Here is a 19,543-nt window from a genome sequence, read left to right as displayed (position 1 = left end):
GACCTTGATCTCTAGTCTGTGCCTTTTGGAAGACGTGTTACTTTGTAGATTAAGCAGACATTATGTTCCTCATACCAGAGAGGAATCTAAAGGTTGAAGAACTCTTGCTGTTAGTGAACTGTGGAGCCAGATCCGAGAGGGATTCCAGGTCCTTTGACTTTCACCCAGTGCTCCTCTAGCTACGTAGCACTGCCCATTCTCTTCCCCATTCTCTTCCTCAGTCAAGCTAATTGAGCCTCCAGGCTCAGGATGCATTGCCGACCAGAGCAGAGCCCTGCCATCACCCATCCATTGTCTTAACTGACCCCTTTATCCTGCAGACAGTGTACTTGAGGGGTAGGAGGCCTCCTTTAAACTGATTGGTCTGTCCCTGGTAAATCTGTTGCCGCAATCCTGGGTCCAGAGAGCCTCCCCAGCAGGGAGAAGGCTGTACTGGCCACTCCACTGGCAAGTCAATGCTTCTGATACTTAGCCTGCTTAGAAGCCCCCACCTAGGATTTCAGGACAGCTAACTTTGGCTTCCTCTGTCTCATCCTTCCCTTTCCCATCTCTCCTGCCCCCACCCTACCCTACTCCGTTCTATGTCCTGTTCAGTTCTTCAGAGGCTGCTGTAGTTTAACATGCACGCCTCTTCAGGTAGAGAAATATAAAGCAGACCCAGCAGCCTGGGAGAGCAAGCCAAGGCTTACTTTGCCAGCTTATCCATCTTAGCAGTGAGCTTAATTTATCACACATTTATTGAGCACCTACTCTGCCAGACCCTGTGATTTGGACAAGAGATACAGAACTGAACAACACGTCTGTGTTTTATTGCCCTCAAGGCACTCACAGACTTGCTGAAAAATAGAACCACATATAAATCTTTACAGTGTTGAGTGATGAAGGCTCAGGATATAGACCTGATCCTGCCCTCACAGGGAAATCCGACATTAAACAAGAAGTTATAACTTGAGGCATTCAGTTGCTCTGGGAGCATGGAGGAAAAAGCAGCCAGCCCCACCTAAAGGAGCCTAGAAAGTAGTAGCATTTGATCTAGGCCTCAGAAGAGGCAAGGCAGGGCAGTCCATTGGATGAGAGGGACCCCATGTGCAAAGTCCTCCCAAAAACAGTTGTTTGAGCATGTATGCCAAGAGCAGAGGTGACAAGAGGAATGGGAGGCAGTAGGTTGATACAAAGCAAGGGGAGGTTAGGGAAATGGGTTGGGTGGTCTGAGTCTAGCCTTGAATGTCAGGCTGAGGTCTCCTGTGTTGCTTAAAGGTTAGTCCAGGTCTGGCATGGAGGATGGCATAAAGAGGAGCCAGACTGCAGGCAGTCAGACCTGTTGGGAGAATCAAGGATAGCCTAAAAGGGCTGTGGTGAGTCCTGAAAGAGGTCTGGAGCAGTGAGGATAAAGAGGCGGGCAAATCGGCTGGGCGCAGTGGCTTATGCCTGTAATCCCAGCACTCTGGGAGGCCAAGGCGGGTGGATCATAAGGTCAGGAGTTCGAGACCAGCCTGACTAACACAGCGAAACCCCGTCTCTACTAAAATACAAAAAAAAAAAAAAATTAGCTGGGTTTGGTAGCTCATGCCTGTAGTAATCCCAGCTACTCAGGAGGCTGAGGCAGGAGAATCACTTTAACCCAGGAGGCAGAGGTTTCAGTGAGCCGAGATCACGCCATTGCATTCCAGCCTAGGCGACAGAGCAAGACTGTCTAAAAAAAAAGGCTGGCAAATCATTCAGGCTTGGTTCCTGACTGCTGTGTGGGCTGATGGAGAGGTAGGAAGGCTCTGGACTACCTGAAGTGGCCTTGGCCTCTTACAGAGTCCATTCTGTAGCCCTCTGGCTACAGGGAAGCAAGGCCAGCTGTGGCCTTCCTCTGAAGTGGGAAGTGGGCTGCTACTGCCTCTGCTTTGTCACAGCTCTGGGCTCCCCAAGGTGCCTGGTATGGCTGGCATGCTCAGGGCACATCAAAGAGTTCCTTGTCTCCTTCCAGCAGGAGAGTGGGTTGGCTGACCTGGTTGGGAATGAATAGGATCAGTGGTGTTGAGCTTCATGGTCTCTGCCTGACAGACATGTTGGATGGCAAGGAAGGATGTAAGGAGAACCACAAGAGAGGAGTGGATCCTGAGGGCATGGAAAACCTACCTTAGGGTGGTATGGCAACTGGGGAGGGTGGGTTTGGGCCTTTGGACACAGCATAAAGTGATCAAGGGGAGGCAGATGGCAACTGGGGGCCTGTTTGACCTCACCTACAACCTTTATTCTGTTCTTAGAGGTGGTACCTTGGCTGGGACAGCGTCTATGAGAAGGCAAACCCCTCAGCACTTAGAAGAGACACCGCCGGCAGCATCTTGGAGATGAGAAATTCTGGCTGGAAATGTGGATTTTAGGCTAGTGTGTGAGAAAGGGCTCTGAACCAGGGACAGGGTTCAGAAAGTCAGTGATGGCTCTATCACTGACCTTTTAATATGTGACTTAGGCACATTCCTCACCTGACCATAGGGCTGATGCTTCCAGTTTTTCACCCAGCACTTACTATATGTGCAGCCTGTGCTAGGCTTAGGATATAGACCTGATCCTGCCCTCACAGAGAAATCAGACATTAAACAAGTAATTGCAACCAGCCTGGGCAACATAGTGAGAGCCCATCTCTAAAAAGATAAATTAGCTGGGTGGCACGTGCCGGTAGTCCAGCTACTAGGGAGGCTGAGGCTGAGCCTGGGAGCTTGAGGCTGCAGTAAGCTATGATTGTGCCACTGTACTCCAGCCTGGGTGACAGAGCAAGACCTTGTTTCTAAAAAAATTTTTTTAAAGAGAAACAAGTTACCAGGTGTGGCTGTATACAAAGGATTGTGAGTGTCAAATGAGATGACTGGATTAAGAGCATGGTGTAAACAAAGACTGCTGAACAGAGATCTGGAGACCTCAGCCCTGGGCCTCACTGAGCCACTAACTAGCTGTGTGACCTTGAGAAAGTTGCTTAATCTCCACCCTCCCAGGTTCAAGCAATTCTCATGCCTCAGCCTTCTGAGTAGCTGGGATTATTGGTGCCCGCCTCCAGGCCCAGCTGATTTTTGTATTTTTAGTAGAGACGGGATTTTGCCAAGTTGGTCAGGCTGGTCTCAAACTCCTGACCTCACATGATCCACCCACCTTGGCCTCCCAAAGTTCTGGGATTACAGGTGTGAGCCACTATGCCCAGTGAAAATTGCTTAATCTTTTTAACTTTAGTTCCCCCACATAAAAATAACATAGTTTGTATGTGTGTGTATGGTTTTTTTGTTTGTTTTTTGGGATGGAGTCTCACTCTGTCACCAGGCTGGAGTGCAGTGGTACAGTCTCAGCTCACTGTAACCTCTGCCACCCGGGTTCAAATGATTCTCCTGCCTCAGCCTCCTGAGTAACTGGGATTACAGGTGCCCACCACCATGCCCAGCTAATTGTTGTAGTTTCAGTAGAGATGGGGTTTCACCATGTTGGCCAGGCTAGTCTTGAACTCCTGACCTCGTGATCCACCCAGCTCAGCCTCCCAAAGTGCTGGGATTACAGGCATGAGCCACTGTGCCCCACTGTGTGTTTGTTTTTTTAAGAGACAGGGTCTGGTTCTGTCATCCAGGCTGAAATGCAGTGGTACAATCACAGCTCACAGCAGCCTCAACCTCCCAGGCACAAACGATCTTCCCACCTCAGCCTCCTGAGTAGCTAGGATTACAGGCTTGAGCCACCATGCCTGGCTAGTTTTTTCCCTTTTTGTAGAGATAGAGTCTCACTATGTTGCCCAGGCTGGTTTCAAACTTGTGGGCACAAGCGATCCTCCCTCTTCAGCCTCCCAAAATGTTGAGAATATAGGCATGAGCCATCCTACTAGCCAAACTAAGGCAGTTTTAATGGGATGGTGTTGAAGACAGCTACATTTGACATCCTGAGACTGACCTTGGAGTATATGAAAAGTGCCTTGAAGCCTGAGTAATATAGAGAGACCCCATCTCTACAAATAATTTAAAAATTAGCTGGGCATGTTGGTCTGCAGCTGTGGTCCCATCTACTTGGGAGGCTGAGGTGGGAGGATCACTTGAGCCTGGGAGGTCAAGGCTATAGTGAGCCATTATTGTACCCATTGCACTCCAGCCCGGGCAATGGACTAAGACCCTATCTCAAAAAAAAAAAAAAAAAAAAAAAAAAAGGAATAGTGCTTTGAGATGTTCTCTATGTGGTACCATGCAAGTTCAGGAGGATCACCATGGCACATGCCACAGAAGCTAGTGCTTCCAGCATGTTCTGTTCCTCCTGTGAGAGGATCTCTCTTATCGATTGATTGAGACAGGCTCTGCTTTTTTGCCCAGGTTGGTCTTGAACTCCTGGCCTCAAGTGATCTCCTGCCTCTGCCTCCCAAAGTGCTAGGATTAGAGGCATAAGCTACCATGCCAGGCTGGACTTCTCTTTGTGTGTAGGGTATAGGATCAGTGTCCCTCAGGTCTTTGGGGATGTAATTAAATCAAGGGATGCTTTGATTTATCTAGCTTTTTTTTTTTTTTCCAGACAGTTTCGATCTTGTTGCCCAGGCTAGAGTACAATGGCGTGATCTCAGCTCACTGCAACCTTTGCCTCTTGGGTTCAAGTGATTCTCCTGCCTCAGCCTCCTGAGTAGCTGGGATTACAGGTGCCTGCCACCACATTTGGATAATTTTTGTATGTTTAGCAGAGATAGGGTTTCACCATGTTAGCCAGGCTAGTCTCGAACTCCAGATCTCAGGTGATCTGCCTGCCTCTCTTTAGTCTGCAAGGTGCTTTCATTTCCACTGCCTCGAAGTAACCCTTATAGGAGCAATGGGAAATTGGTAGGCTATTATTTTACCCTGTTTACTGATGAGGAAACCAAGGCTGAGCAAGTGATGGAACTGTGCCTGGAACCCAGCACTCCTCCTTCCCAGTTTTCCATCTTACCAAAGTTAGTGACCACTGTGTGGCCTCTCCTTCCCTTCCTGTCCCAGCCGTAGGACTTCAGCCCAGTCCCAAGTGTCTGCACTTCTCCTACCAGGCTTCTCAGGTTGTTTTTGTTGCTAAATTGTCATGGTGGATGACACAATTCCTGCCCCAGGACTCCAAACACAGCTCCTCATATGTACCTCAAGACAAGGCAAGAGCAGCTGGGTCGTGAGTGGCCCAGTGAAGGAGCATAAGAGTGGAGAACTCCTGTCCTTTCTCAGAGCTTTGGGCCTTGGACACTGTGAATCCAGAAGTTATCTTCCCCGGTCAGCCACTTTTAGAGAATGCTGCTGCTTTCCCTTCCGTCTCTGTCTTGACTTTAGAAAAAGGGAGAACCTAGGCCAGGCGCTGGGCTTATGCCTGTAATCCATGCCTATAATCCCAGGAGGTCAAGGTGGGCAGATCCCTTCAGTCCAGGAAGTCAAGACCAGCCTAGAAACATCATAGTGAAACTGTATCTCTACCAAAAATACAAAAAAATGAGCTGGGTGTGGTGGCGGCATTGGGAGCGGGGTTATTATTAGGATTAAGGGAGATGTTGGTAAAGCACCCAGCACAGTGTGTGTCACAAAGTAAGAGCTCTGTGGAACATGGTGGCTCTCACAATTCGAGTGTGAATTACCCTCTGAGATTTCACCTCTAGCATTTAGATAAGGGAGCAATGCAGCATTGGGGTAAAGATCTGGCTTCCCTCACATGCTCTTCCAACCCACCCCAAGACCTTGGGGATTAGGCAGGAGTCAGTCCCACTCAGCTTGTACTCTGGAGCTTCCTGGCCTGCCAGGGCAGGTTGGAAATCCCCCCATAAGTTCCTCACTTAGTCATCTGGAGCAGGGCTCTGATCTGAGGACCTGATCTTCCCTTTCCTTGGCCTGTGAAGATAAGCAGAAGTAAGAGCAAAGGTGGGCCTCCTGAAACTTTCAACTCAAGGCTTGCAACCAGAATGCTGTCTGGGGCCTCTGTCCTCCTGGGTGGTGGCAGTCACTTGGGGAAGGGGTTCGAGTTTGCTTAATAATTACCACCACCCTTCTCTGTGGTTTTTTTGATGGGTTTTGTTTTGTTTTTGAGTCAGGGTCTCCCTCTGTCACCCAGGCTGGAGTGCAATGGCACGATTATAGCTCACTGCAGCCTTGAACTCCTGGGCTCAAGTGATTCTCCACCTCAGCCTCCTGAGTAGCTATGATTGCAGACATTTACCACTACGCCTGGTTCTTTTTTTTTTTTTTTGGAGACGGAATTTCACTCTGTCGCCCAGGCTGGAGTGTACTTGGCTCACTACAACCTCCACCTCCTGGGTTCAAGGATTCTCCTGCCTCAGCCTCCCAAGTAGCTGGGATTACAGGTATGCACCACCACACCAGCTAATTTTGTATTTTTAGTAGAGATGGGGTTTCATTATGTTGGCCAGGATGACCTGGCTAATTTTTAAAATAATTTTGTAGAGATAGAGTCTCACTCTCTTGCCCAGGCTGGTCTCAAACTCCTTGCCTCAAGCAATCCTCTGGCCTCTGCCTTCCAAAATGTTGGAATTGTAGGCATGAGCTAGTGTGCCTAACACCATGTAGACTTTCATTCTGAGCTTCCTGTTCTGCTTCTGAGTGACCCCCTCCATCCTCCCAGGATAATCACGGTAATGCCATTTCACAGAGGAGCCTGTATGGTGGATGAGGCTTTCACCTACATCACCTTATTTAATTCTGTGAGAATATTTATCATCATAGTCCCCATTTTACAGAAGCAGAAGCCAAGTCCCAGAGAGGCAAAGTGACTTGCCAAGCATCACACAGCTTGTGTCTCTGAGTCCACTGAACTCCAAGCTCCTCAGGAGCAAGGCTATACACCCAGCCAGGTGGACAGCACTCAGTGCTGGAGTTGAGTGACAGAGCCGGAGGTGAGAGGGCCTGGATTCACTTTCCAGTGCCATCCCCTGCTTGACTTGGACTTTGGCCAGTTATTGTCTTGCTGAAGAACCTGAGTTTCCTTATCCACAAAAGGGAGTTGATAATTAGAGGACCTATCTCATGGGCTTGTCAGGATTAAATGAAATAATGTAAGTTAAGTGCTGAGCACAGTGTCTGGTACATAGCCAGCATCTGGTAAGTGTTCTAACAGACATTCAGTTAAGTTAATTGAATATTACAATTGTAATGTTATAAAATGCCATCATCAAGCAGATCTGTGCTTAGCCCTGTGCTGGGCTTTGAGGAAGATCTAGAGCTGGTACCGGGCCAGAGAGGGAGTGCTTTTTATCACGATCTTACAGTGCTTTACCCACCTGATCTCAAGGCAGAGGACTGTATTCCCCTCTCACTACTGACAACACTTAATGAAATTCATAGTGTCTGAGGTCACCAGGTTAATGAATCAGTCAACACATATTTGTTGAGCACCAGCTAGGTATCAGGCACTGTCCTAGGCTTGGGACACACTGCAGAGAATGAGGCCAAGAGAGCCCCTGCCCTCCAGGAACACACCTTCTCATGAAATGCTGCCTCTGCAGGACAACCTTCAGGTGGAGAAGCTGCGCCCGTGCCACTGGGCAGCTTACATTCCCCAAACATGCCATTCCCTTCCCTATTAACTTGTATTTGAACATACTGAGCCTTTTGCCTGGTGTGTCCTTTCCCCTTTCTCAGCCTAGCTACTTCCTGTCACCCTTCGAACCCCAATTGAAAAGTTAATTCCCCTTTAAAGCTTTCTCTAAACACCCTGCCCTCATCCTGGTGTCTTTTTGCACTCTCCTAGCTCCTTCTACAAGCTCCTGTGAGAGCACTACTTCTCTGTGTGCTAGTTACTTAGCCACCCATTTGTCTCTGCCAGATTGACCTCCTCAAGGCAGGGACCACATTTGATTCATCTTTGTAGATTCAGGGCCTGGAACACAGGCTCTAGAAAGGTGTGCATGGAATATAATGAGGGGCTGATTGTTTTCTGTCCTTGGAGTGGTTAGGAAAGACTTTGTAGAGATGAGAAGGAGTTCTGAGTGAGGCTTCCCAAGAAGATGGCACCAAATTTGAATGGGGTTTGAAGGAAGATGGCTCAGGGGCAGGGACCTCTAGAGATGGGACTAGGGGAGGAAGGGATGTGCAGGGAAATGGAGGGCCTTGAGAGGCAGGGCCTGATGTTCCTTCGTTTTTTTCTGTTGTTGTTGTGACTATTATTCTTTGTTTTTTGTTGAGAAAAGATCTTGCCCTGTGACCCAGTGGCCCAGTCTAGGGTGCAGTGGCATGATTATGGTTTACTGCAGCTTCAAGCTCCTGGGCTCAAGTGATCTCCCACTTCAGTCTCCCGAGTAGCTGGAATTACAAGGCGTGTGCCATCATGCCCAACTACAGGGCCTGAGGTTTCTGTTGGATAACGAGGGCAGTAGAGAGTCATGAACGAGTCTGGGCAGAGGAGGGGCCTTATATAAACAGTGAGTCAAGGCTAATGTGGGTAAGATCTATCAGTGAGATCTAGCAGTTTGGTAAGGATGAGTGAAGGAGCCATACATGAATCAGGGTGGCCCCTGAATGCCTACAGTGAGATTGTGATCCAAGGACCCAGTCATCAGCAAGAGAATTTGAGGCAGCACTCTGCCTGGTAGGAGCTGGGATTTGGAGAAGGGTTGTCTTCCGTTGAGAATAGTCTCGGGCAGTGCGCAGTGACTAATGCCTGTAATCCTACCACTTTGGGATGCTGATGCAGGCGGATTGCTTGAGCCCAGGAGTTTGAGACTAGTCTGGGACATATGGCAAAACCTTGTCTCTACAAAAAATACAAAATTTAGTGGGGCATGGTAGCATGAGCCTATGGTCCCAGCTTCTTGAGAGGCCGAGGTGGGAGGATCGCTTAAGCCCAGGAGGCTGAGGCTGCAGTGAGCTGAGATCATGCCACTGCACTCCAGCTTGGGCAACAAGAGTGAGACCCTGTCTAAAAAAAAAAGAGAGAGGGAGAACAGCCTCCATACCTTTCTGCAGTTGTCAGGGACAGCTGCTTTGGGGGTTTCTTCTTTGGTCTGCACCCTTCTCTAGCTGAGTGCATCAAAGGAAGGTGGATTCCTTGGTTTTTCTTTTTGGGAGCCAGCAAGGCTGGTGCCTAAAGGAACTGTTTCTCACAATGAGTAGGGTGGAGCTGAGTAGAGTGGAAAGCTGGGCAGAGGCCCAGGGCACCAAGGCCAGTGAAGGGTGGAGAGAACCTGTTTACCACTGTGCACTGACCCAGCACTGGAAGGAGCAGAGCCAGGGAATTCCTCATGGGAAAAAGAGGCAGGCCCAGAATTAGCCTGCATTGCAAAGGAGGGAAAATGAAGCAAGCAGACTCTCTCACTCAGACAGGGAGCCTGGACACCGCCAGCCAGCTCTAATGCAGGGACGGCCGGGCCCCAGAAGGGCGTGCCAGGCTCCCATCTTCCTTTTTCCTACCAACTCACAGTGTGGCCTTGAGCAGATCGCTTACCTTCTGGGGAGGGGATGGCCTCGCTGCATGATCTCATAGGTTTTCCAGTCCTGACAGCCATTTGCACACCACAGGCCTACCCTTCCTGCACTGTGGTTTCCCATCATCACTTCTTATGGAGCTGGTCTAAGAGCTATTGATAGCTTCATTCATACCCCTTAGGGTAGTAAACTCCAGAGGCTATTGCCCAGTATGCAAAACAGGTCAGCCTTTTGTTTATCCTCACTTCACTTTCAAGCTCTGGGTGGAAGAGGGAAGCCCTCTGGATCGGTGATTGGCCACGTTCCCCCTGCATCTCTGCTTCCCAGTTTTCCACACTTCGGTGGCACTTCTACCAGCTGCCTTTCTCCATCCTGGAGGCCCAGGTGTGAGGGGTTATTTTCATGTTATTCACTCCTGCCTTTCACAGCACAGAGGATGATGAACAAGAGGGAAGGGAATGTGACAGGGATTGAAGCCCTAGTATGTGCGGGGTGCTTTACATATCTTAGATAGTTTAGTGCTCAAGTGGCAGCCTCTACTTCCAGGCTATGTAACCTCGGGCAGATTACTTCACTGTGCTGAATCTTAGCGTTCTTGCCTATTAAGTGGAGATAATTAAAGCTATTTCCTTGGGGGATTATGTGCCTGTGCAGTGCTTGGCAGAGCTAGTATATGGCCAGTGCATGAAATGTGTCAGCTTATTGTCTCACATCATGTTGACCAGTGCTGTCTGAGGAGGTGGCACTCCTCCTGCATTACAGATGAGGAACTGGAGGCTCAGAGAGTGGAGCAGCCAGCCCGGTTTCACACAGCTATAAAGCCTTAGGGCTGGGATTATCGGCCAGGACTTCGAGTTTGTTTATCATGAGCACCTGAAGTAATCTCTCAGTGCCTTCATTGCGTCATGAGTAAAATGACGGTCATCATGCCCTGTCTACCGCAAAGGCCTGTGTGTGGGACCAGTCAGATGAGGAAAGAGATGTGAAAGCGCTAGTTAAATTGCAAATACCAATCACCTAACAGCTACCATTTGCTGGCCGCCCACCAGGCTGGGCCCTTGGACACATTTATTCCTCATTGCAGCCCTATAAGATTATGAGGTGTGTGTTATGACTGCACTTAAAGATGAAGTTGAGGCTTAGGAGGTCACATGTTTTGTGCATGGTCTCCCGGTTATTAGATGGAGGAACTGGAGTACCTAGCTCGGTTGACTCTATTTATTCTCCTCTACACCCCACCTGGTTTCCTCAATGGGTGAGATGAGGATCAGTCCTGTGGTCTGTGACCTCAGACTTTCTGCTTAGGGTATATTTCTCTTCGTTTGGGCTAATTCAGCGTGTAAGGCTTGGAGGAGGGGTTAGACTGGTTCCTTGGTATCAAGGTTTGTCTCCCATGACAGGCTAGGATAAGGAGGTGATGGGCACAGGCACTGCCCCTACTGAGCCTGCCTAGCCAGAGGTGCTGAGATGTGCTTGGGCAGAAAGTAGATGTCTAGAAGGACAAGGGAAGAGAGAACCCCCACTTTTGGTCTCAGTAGCCTTGGGAAGCAGTCTTGTCCTTCTGAACTTTTGGAAGCCTCCAGCCTCTGGGTTTTGGGAGAAGGCTGGGAAACTGGGAATCTACAGAGAATGGGTTCAACAGAGTATCACTGCTGCCTTGGACCATGACATGGCACAGCATGGCCAGGCCTGTTTCAGCCCAGGAGCCTGACAAGATCTGTGATTAGGTGCCACCTTTGTCTCCTCTGAGCTGTTCCTCCTCAGAAGCTGGGGCTGCCAGCAAATGGCAGATTGCCCAGGCTTACCATCTCCACCTGAGGTTGTGCTGGCAAACCATCCCATCCAGTGTACTGGCGTCTCTGAGCATTGCTAGGTGTGGGCAGGCCACTTACTGGAGCAGTTAGAACACTGGAGGAGGGGGTTAGACTATCTCCCAGCGGCCTGGGGGCCAGAGATGGAGCCACACAGAAGCATCTGGAGAAGAGCCTGGTTTCGCTGCAGCTTTCCCCAGGGAGTTGGAAGTATCACATAGGCCACTGTGACAGAGGGGAAGTCCTGGGTCAGCCACTTATTTACTAGCTTTGTGACTTTGTCCAAGTCATACAACCTCTCTGATCAGGCCAAGTCTGTCATGGGCCAAATGGAAATAGTAATTATTCTGTGAGGGCCCCACTTCACTGGGCTCTTAGAGGGACACGTAACATTTCTAAGGTAGAAGTAGACTGTAGCCCTGAATGCAGGCAGATGAGGGTAATGATGTCACGGAGAAAACCAGGCAAGCAGCAGTTGAACACCTGGAGGTGCATGATGGGAGTCACAGAAGTTCAAGGCCTGATCCAGTTAGCGGAGGGACAGTGCTAAGGAGCATGAGGAAGTGGTAATTAAGTGCTTATTTCACACTTAATGACTTTACTCATTTATCAGTTGGTGCTGAAATCAGTTTTAGGGGCTTGTGACCAGCATTAAAAAAAAAAAAAAAAAAAGGTTGGGCATGGTGGCTCACACCTGTAATCCCAGCACTTTGGGAAGCCAGGGTGGGCAGATCACCTGAGGTCGGGAGTTTGAGACCAGTCTAACCAACATGGAGAAACCCCGTCTCTACTAAAAATACAAAATTAGCCAGGCGTGGTATAGCTGTAATCCCAGCTACTCAGGGGACTAAAGCAGGAGAATGTCTTGAACCTGGGAGGTGGAGGTTGCAGTCAGCCGAGATAGTGCCATTGCACTGCAGCCTGGGCAATAAGAACGAAACTTTGTCTCAAAAAAAAAAAAAGAATGGAATAATATAAAACCAATCTGGAAATATCAGAGTGCATTAGTAAATGTAAGGGCAACTTGTTTCCTAAAACGTATTCTGGCTCTGTGTGTGTGTGTTTGTGGGTCTCAGTTTAGAAAGTGTGAGAAATGGTGTTTTGAGCCAGGATGAAGGTCTTCAGGTTGGAGGACAGTTAACAAGATCTGGGCAGGCAGGCATGCAGGCTGTGTCTGGACAGGCATGCAGGCAGTGTGGAGGCTGAGGGCTTGGCCTGTGGAGGCAGCCAGGTGTACAGGGGTCAAGAGCATGAGCTGTAGAGTGAGTCAGGCCTGGGTTTGAGTTCCAGCTCTGCCACTTATAGCTACATGGTCTTAAGGAAAACTCTTAACCTTACTAAGCCTTGGATTTTACTTTAAAATGGGGAGAATGATCTTATAGTAGGGTTACTATGAAAGGTACACGTGATAAAGGTATGTGAAGCATTGAGTAGAAAATTGGTAAGTAGTAACTCATCTACAAATGGTAACTACTATTGCTGATATTATTATTGTTGTAGTTGTGGATTTTAATGTCATATTGGGCTCTGAAGAGTTACTGTCACTTGGAGAAGGGAGGAGAAAGGGCCTTCAGGTAGGGATGAGTGGATCACGAGGGATAATCATGTGTATGCCTGGTATGGGAGGGGTCTGAGAATTGTGTGGCCTCAAAAGGGGTATTGAGATTACAGGTAGAAGATACTAGGACAATGTTGGCTTAACTGGGGAAGAAAGTTTTAGCAGTGGAAACTGTTTAACAATAGGGTGACTTTGCCTGGAGGTAAGGAAGGTCCATCCCTGGTTGAGTTCCAGCAGTGGCTGAGCTGTAAGAGACTAGTGTCACTTGGCTCTTTTGGCTTCAGAGACTCCCTCAGGCTACCCTAAGGAAGGAGGGGTTTTCTGGAGGATGAGTGAGGCCCCCAGATTTGCGACACCCCACCATGGGCCATTTGGTCCCTTATACTGGGCCAGCTTCTCTCTCACTAGCAGCTGGTTCATGCCCTTTCCACTGTCAGGAGGAAGCCACCTCAGGGCTTTACACTGTCACATTGTTTTCAGGGACCCCTCTGGCTCCGGCTTTATCTCACAGTTCCTCTCTGGGCATCCTTAGAGGATCAAATTCATAAGATAGGCTGAGCACAGTGGCTCACACCTATAATCCCAGCACTTTGGGAGGCTGAGGTGGGTGGATCACGAGGTCAGATTGAGACCATCCTGGCCAACATGGTGAAACCCTGTCTCTACTGAAAATACAACATTAGCTGGGCATGGTGGTATGCGCCTGTAATCCCAGTTACTCGGGAGGCTGAGGCAGGAGAATAATTTGAACCTGGAAGGCAGAGGTTGCAGTGAGCTGAGATTGTGCCACTGCACTCCAGCCTGTCTACAGAAGGAGACTCTGTCTCAAATAACAAAAAAAAAATTCATAAGATAGGCTGTGCAAGCATATAGGGAAACTGAGGCTGAGAGAAGGAAGGGGACTTGCCTATTGTAGGAAGGATTTCCATATCAAACAGCAATTGGATCAGATGTTTTCTAAGATCCTGACTGGGTTAACTGAAGGATATGTGAACCTTCTGATTTTTAAAAAATAGCCTGCCATGTTTCAGGAACACATCCTGTGCTTAGAGACATCTACCTGCAGTTAGAGAGCACGGGGTATGCTGAGTGCTGAGTACAGCCAGACCTCCAGGGTCTCCTTCTCACCATCTCCAGGTAGATTAAACTCCTCTGCTGTTAAAGAAAAAGCCATTCAAATGACCACATTGCCTCAAAATGTTCCCAATTTAAGATTTAAAAAACCAAAACAGATCTTTCCATTGACATGCACGTTTAAAGTAGTAGTGGGTTGTTTTGTTTCTGAGACTATCTTGCCAAATCAATGGTGTAGCTTAAAATCAGTGGTGTCTTAGAATCCAGGAAATATGGTAGTTTGTTTTGTACTCTTTTGAAATTCCGGTTTGAGGTTTGACATTGGGGGTTTGAAACTGCCAAAGCTGTTATCTGGCATCGGTTAAAAGAACTCTCAGTTTAACATGTTCCTCTGTGTATCTGTAGTTAGGAGAATGGGTGGCTCTGAGTCCCTGCAGTTAGATTTTATCAATAAAGCCAGACTGAGGGGTGAGATATCAAATAGACATATTTAATCACCTGTGAGTTCTTTGGAAACTAGTAATCTCAAGTTAAAACGTGGCCTTCTGTAAGCCTCAGTTTCCTCATCTGTGTGGTGGGGATGATGGATCAGCCATGATCTACATCCATAACTGCCAGACTTCCTGTTGACTCTGTTTGGGCACCCTTCCGACTGGTTAACTAAGAAGGCTCATCCCCTGACTTGTTGCATAAGCAGTGCCTTATAGGTGGTGGTAGGTATCATGGCCAGGGAGGTATGGGCCCTTAGTTTCTGCTCCTGGGATGTTTGGGGGTTGCCTGTAGATACAAATCCCTTTGTAAATTACCTGACCCTTTGTAAAGGCATGTCCATGATTTGCTCTTATCAAGAAAAGCAAGGAAAGGAGTAACCTCATGGCCTAGTTCTGCCTCTAGGTGGTAAGAGGAGCAGCAGTTCAAGATGGAGTGACTTGTATCCGTGTGTTGAGGGGACCTCCTTTGCTTAGGCTGTAGTCCTTCCTCAGACATTCAGCTCCAAGGTTGCTCTTAGGCCTGGGCAATTCCCCAGATAAAATGCACTGAAGAAGACCTTTGCTTTTGTGTCTTAGAGGCCTCAGCTCTGCCAGGGCCCCTCCCTCTGCTCTTCCAACCAGTAGAAGTCACAGCAGCACATTTCCTTCCTGCAGAGAGAGAATCAGAGACTCAGGCCTGGGCCAAGCCCCAACCGCACCGTGTCCTGTTCCTGAGAACCTCCTCTGAGCTGCCTCCAACCCTATGCCCCTTTCTGAGAGGTCAGGCAGCACTGTGTGCTGGCTCTTGGCTAGGACCTGACTTGGATTTGAGTCTGGGTTTTTCCACTGATTTGCTGTTGGACGCTGAGCAAGATAGCTTCCCTGGGTATCTTACCTTTCTGAGCCTGTTTCCCATCTGTCATTAATATCTTATTCTATTAAGAAAGCACAAAAAAGCACCTTGGTGCTGAGGTGTTTTCCCCACATTCAGTGCTCACCAGAACGTCGACTCCATGAGGGTCAGGACTTTTTTCTAATCATGGGAAGGCATCTCCACAACTCGCCAAGAGGCCCTCACCCTAGGACAGTGCCAACACAGCTGTGCTCGCTGCCTAGTCAGTAGATCTACAAATATAAGAAGTGGTATTTGGTGGGGCTTTGAAGTGTGTGTAGGATTTTGATGGGTGGAGACAATTTGGGAAGCATTCTGGCAAAGAGATTGGCCTGATTAAAGGCTGAGAGGTGGGAAAGAGCCAGGGCATAATTGGGGAAACTCTGAGTAATGAGTTTGGCTCAAGTAAAGAGGTGAGCATGTTATTTCTGTACTCGTTGGACTAGTTTTTGTGTTCAACTCTGCACCTTGTACGCAGGCCCTCCGAAGAGGCTTGTTGACTAAGGCAGACCCAGGACAGGAATGCTTTGCTTTGGTGCACAGATGCAGACACTCACTCAGCCTCTGCCTCTGAGAGGCACGTGGCCCCTGGCCACATTAGGGGAGTAGGCACTTGAACCACCTGCTGTCTCTAGCTTATGCCTAGAGGCGGTGGGTGGGGAGGTGGCGTGTTCCCTCTCATCTGCCGTAGGACGGTCCGGAGGTAGCAGTCCTGAAGGGAACAACAGCAGGGATGGTAGGCAGGAAGAAGGGAGGTCTGACCAGGCTGGTGGCTGGGAACGAAGCCAGGGCCTTTGCTTCCCTTGCCACCTCTCACAGGCCCTGCCCTCTACTCCACAGGCTAGAGGAAGTCCCCTTGGAGGTGCTGAGGCAGAGGGAGTCCAAGTGGCTGGACATGCTCAACAACTGGGACAAATGGATGGCCAAGAAGCACAAAAAGGTGAGGGGCCTGGCCTCAGGTCTCGGGCTGGGACTTGGCAGCCTGGGGAGGAGGAGGAAGAGGGAGGAACTTCAGCAGTAGGAAAGCAGGGACTTCTCCAACAGCCAGATGCCTTAGGTGTCTTCCAACTGCCAGTGAAAGACAGAAGCTCGCCTGAGGGCAGGGGGAAGGTTGGACCCTCGCAGATGACTTCAGATTCCTGCAGAACATTGTCCTGTAGTTAAACCTCAAAGCCTCTTCTAGCCAACAGCCGCAACACAGCTTTCCTGTAGCCTTCCCAGGAGGACTGAAGTGCTGCCTCCTAGCTATCAAGGAGGACTTTATAATACTGCCGGCAGCTAGCATGTATGGAACACACGTGCTTTGGTACCTTACAGTACCCTAGTATGAGGTTAGTAATAGCAGTATCCCTACTTTACTGATTACCTTGTCATCCAGATTTGAACCCAAGCAGTGTACTTTTAGCACCTGCCCTCTTAGCCACCACAGTATGAGGCCTTCTTTACCCTCTAGATTAATTTGATGACTTCCCTATTGACTCCTGACCAAAGCAAAAAGAAAGAAGAAAGTACCCTCACATTTTAATAATAGTCCTAATGAAATGAAATCACCCGGAAGTCCTTTTCGAGTTAGGCTGTCTTCAGACACTAGCTCTATTGCCCTGTGGGAATGTTCTTGCCTACCACTCTTTTTTTTTTTTTTTTTTTTAAATAGGGACGGGGTTTCACTATGTTGGCCAGGATGGTCTTGATCTCTTGACCTAGTGATCCACCCACCTCGGCCTCCCAAAGTGCTGGGATTACAGGGGTGAGCCACCATGCCTGGCCTTGCCCACCACTCTTAAGTGTGTGTTGATGTTCTTATTTGCCCTTAGCATGGTGTAGATACTGCCTGGCCTAGAGGGGGGTTGTTCCAAGCCTCACAGCTGGGGTCTCTCTGTACAGGTTTTCAGTTCACAGAATGAACCCCATTGCCCGCTTTCATCAGCTGACACTCTGGCATGGTCCAGGCTGGCACAGCTGGCTGCAAGGCCTCACAGAAAGCCCAGGACTGACGGTCAGGTATATAGACTTGGGCCCAGCCTCACACCTTTCCTCTCTTCACACCTGTGGCTAACTGTGGAACTTCTGCGCAAGTCACTTCACCGTCTCAGCCTCAGTTTCTCTGGGCAAGTGGGAGTGATAATCTTGTTGCTCCCCACGAAGTGGTGGTAAGTGCTAGAGACTGTGTCAGAGGCTGAAGCCCTGTGCTGTGAGAGGAGAGGTTCACCCAGATGTGGGCTCCTGCTTGCTGTTCTCTCTTTTTATTTTATTTTTTGAGACTGAGTCTCGCTCTGTCACCCGGGCTGGAATGCAGTGGCGTGATCTCAGCTAACTTCAACCTCTGCCTCCCAGGTTCAAGTAATTCTCCTGTCTCAACCTCCTGAGTAGCTGAGACTGCAGGCGCACGCTACCACGCCCAGCTAATTTTTTGTATTTTTAGTAGAAGCTGGGTTTCACCATATTAGGTCTTTCACCAGGGTGGTCTTGATCTCCTGACCTTGTGATTCGCCTGCCTCGGCCTCCCAAAATGCTGGTATTACAGGTGTGAGCCACCCCGTCCAGCCCTCTATCTCCTTTTGTTTATTGATTGATTGGTTGATTGAGACAGGGTCTCACTCTCACCCAAACTAGAGTGCAGCAGCATGATCTTGGCTCACTGTAGCCTCAACCTCCTGAACTCAAGTGATCCTCCCACCTCGGCTTCCCGAATAGCTGGAACTGCAGATACATGCCACCACACTCGGCTAATTTTTGTATTTTTTATAGAGATAGGGTTTTGCCATGTTGCCCAGGCCAGTTTTGAACTCCTGAGCTCAAGCAATCCATTTGCCATCTGCCTTGGCCTCCCAAAGTGCTGGAATTACAGGCATGAGCTGCCGCACCCAGCCTCTCTCTCTCTTTTTTTTTTTAAACAATGTTAAGACAGTTATTCCTCAGTTGCTTCCTGCCTGACTCTGGGTCTGTTTCCCTGCCTCACCGTTCCTCTGGCTCATACCCTGATCTGTAGCTTACTCTGCAGCAATCTGTTTTGGTGACTGGTGGTTGGCAGGGACCTTCAGCATCCTTGAAAATAGGGATTCCAGAGGGGAGCTTTGGGGACCACCTCTCAGCAGAGACGCAGCTGGCACTTCCCCTTTTCTTGTCTGGCACTGTGGTTAGAGCCTGAGGCCTGCCTCTGCCCAGCTGAGGCCTCCACAGGAAGTGCTTCAATGCACTGTGCCCAGAGGCCCCAACCCACTGTTTCTCTGCAGCCCAGAACTACCCCCTGGGTGTCCCTCCTGCGACCTCAGCTGTGGCCACAACAGGCCCTACGCTGGGGCTTCTTCTAGCCTGCCTATGGAGGCTTGAGTTCTCCCTCTGGTCAGGAAGTCCTGGCACAGGAAGGATAATACCTGTTTCAGGAAGTGGGCTCAGACCCAACACTTCTCCTGGACTCATACCTAGTTCTGATGGGAGGGTGGCTTCCTTTCCCCAACTCCTAGCCATGTCTAGGACAGAATTCTGGTCCTGCAGGGAGGCAGGGCTGCAGCTGGAATGCGGTCTTCCCGCAGGGCCCTGCCCTCCCTGAGTTCAGCAGGCAAGGGTGTGGCCTCACTCAGCTTTCATCAGAGACCTCCTTTCTCAATGCCTGGCCTCAGAGAATGGTAATCCTTTGTGGTTTCTGGGAATACTCTCATGCTTTATCCTTACTGGTTCCCACCATTCTCCCTAACGCAGGCCGGGTAGGGATGACCCCTGCAGCACCTTTATGCTGAGGAGGGTACAGTGGGAAAGGCTGGCTGTACTCCCAGCCTTTCGCTCCCCATGAAGTGTTCCACGGCTCTCCTGGAGGAAGCCAAGTATGATGGGGGCTGCAATGATGTGGGGCTGCCTCTTGCTGAGCTTGGCTCTGTGGGAGAGCCTGAAGGGCCTGTGGCTTTGGGCTAAAGCACATCCCTTTGCCAAAGCCTGCCTGAGTTGGCTTCCTTAGGGAGACCCTTGTCCCACAGCCGCAGGAAACTGTTCCTTGAGTCCAGGGCAGTTCCCTTCAGCTCCCTTCCTCTGCCTCCTTTCTAGGCTGTCCCAGAAGCTCTCACTTGGCACCTATGACCAGCCACTGCCACTCTCTCCCTGCCACCCTCAGCCTGTCTGCCTGGCTCCTTCCTGGTTCTTGATTCTCTCTGACCCTTGGAAAGTTTTCTGTTGTTTGCATTGGTCATCAGGAAGGGCAGGGCTTCTGTGCTACCTCCTCGGAGAGCTTCCAGCGGGACTGTTGAAGGGGGTTTCTAGGTGAAGGGAAGTTAGGTGTGACCTGAGGAAGCCATCATATACTGAACACAGACTACCTAGACTGTGTTTCAGGCCCCATGCTAAGTACATTTTCCCCCTCT

General features: G+C 49.4%; 1 protein-coding gene across 2 annotated transcripts in view; it reads left to right on the top strand.

Annotated features, from left to right (window-relative positions):
• The window catches only part of TBC1D10A (TBC1 domain family member 10A), a 36,526-nt gene that overhangs the window by 7,048 nt on the left and 9,935 nt on the right, over positions 1-19,543 (top strand). For both annotated transcript variants that reach the window (XM_035269316.3, XM_009009123.5), the window contains exon 2: positions 16,032-16,131. In XM_035269316.3, the coding sequence (XP_035125207.1) occupies positions 16,032-16,131 (100 nt within the window). The remainder of the gene's footprint in view (positions 1-16,031; positions 16,132-19,543) is intronic.

Source organism: Callithrix jacchus, chromosome 1 (assembly GCF_049354715.1).
Source record: "Callithrix jacchus isolate 240 chromosome 1, calJac240_pri, whole genome shotgun sequence".
Taxonomy (NCBI): domain Eukaryota; kingdom Metazoa; phylum Chordata; class Mammalia; order Primates; family Cebidae; genus Callithrix; species Callithrix jacchus.
Note: the sequence above shows the minus strand (reverse complement) of the source record. Positions and strands in the feature narration are given on the sequence as shown.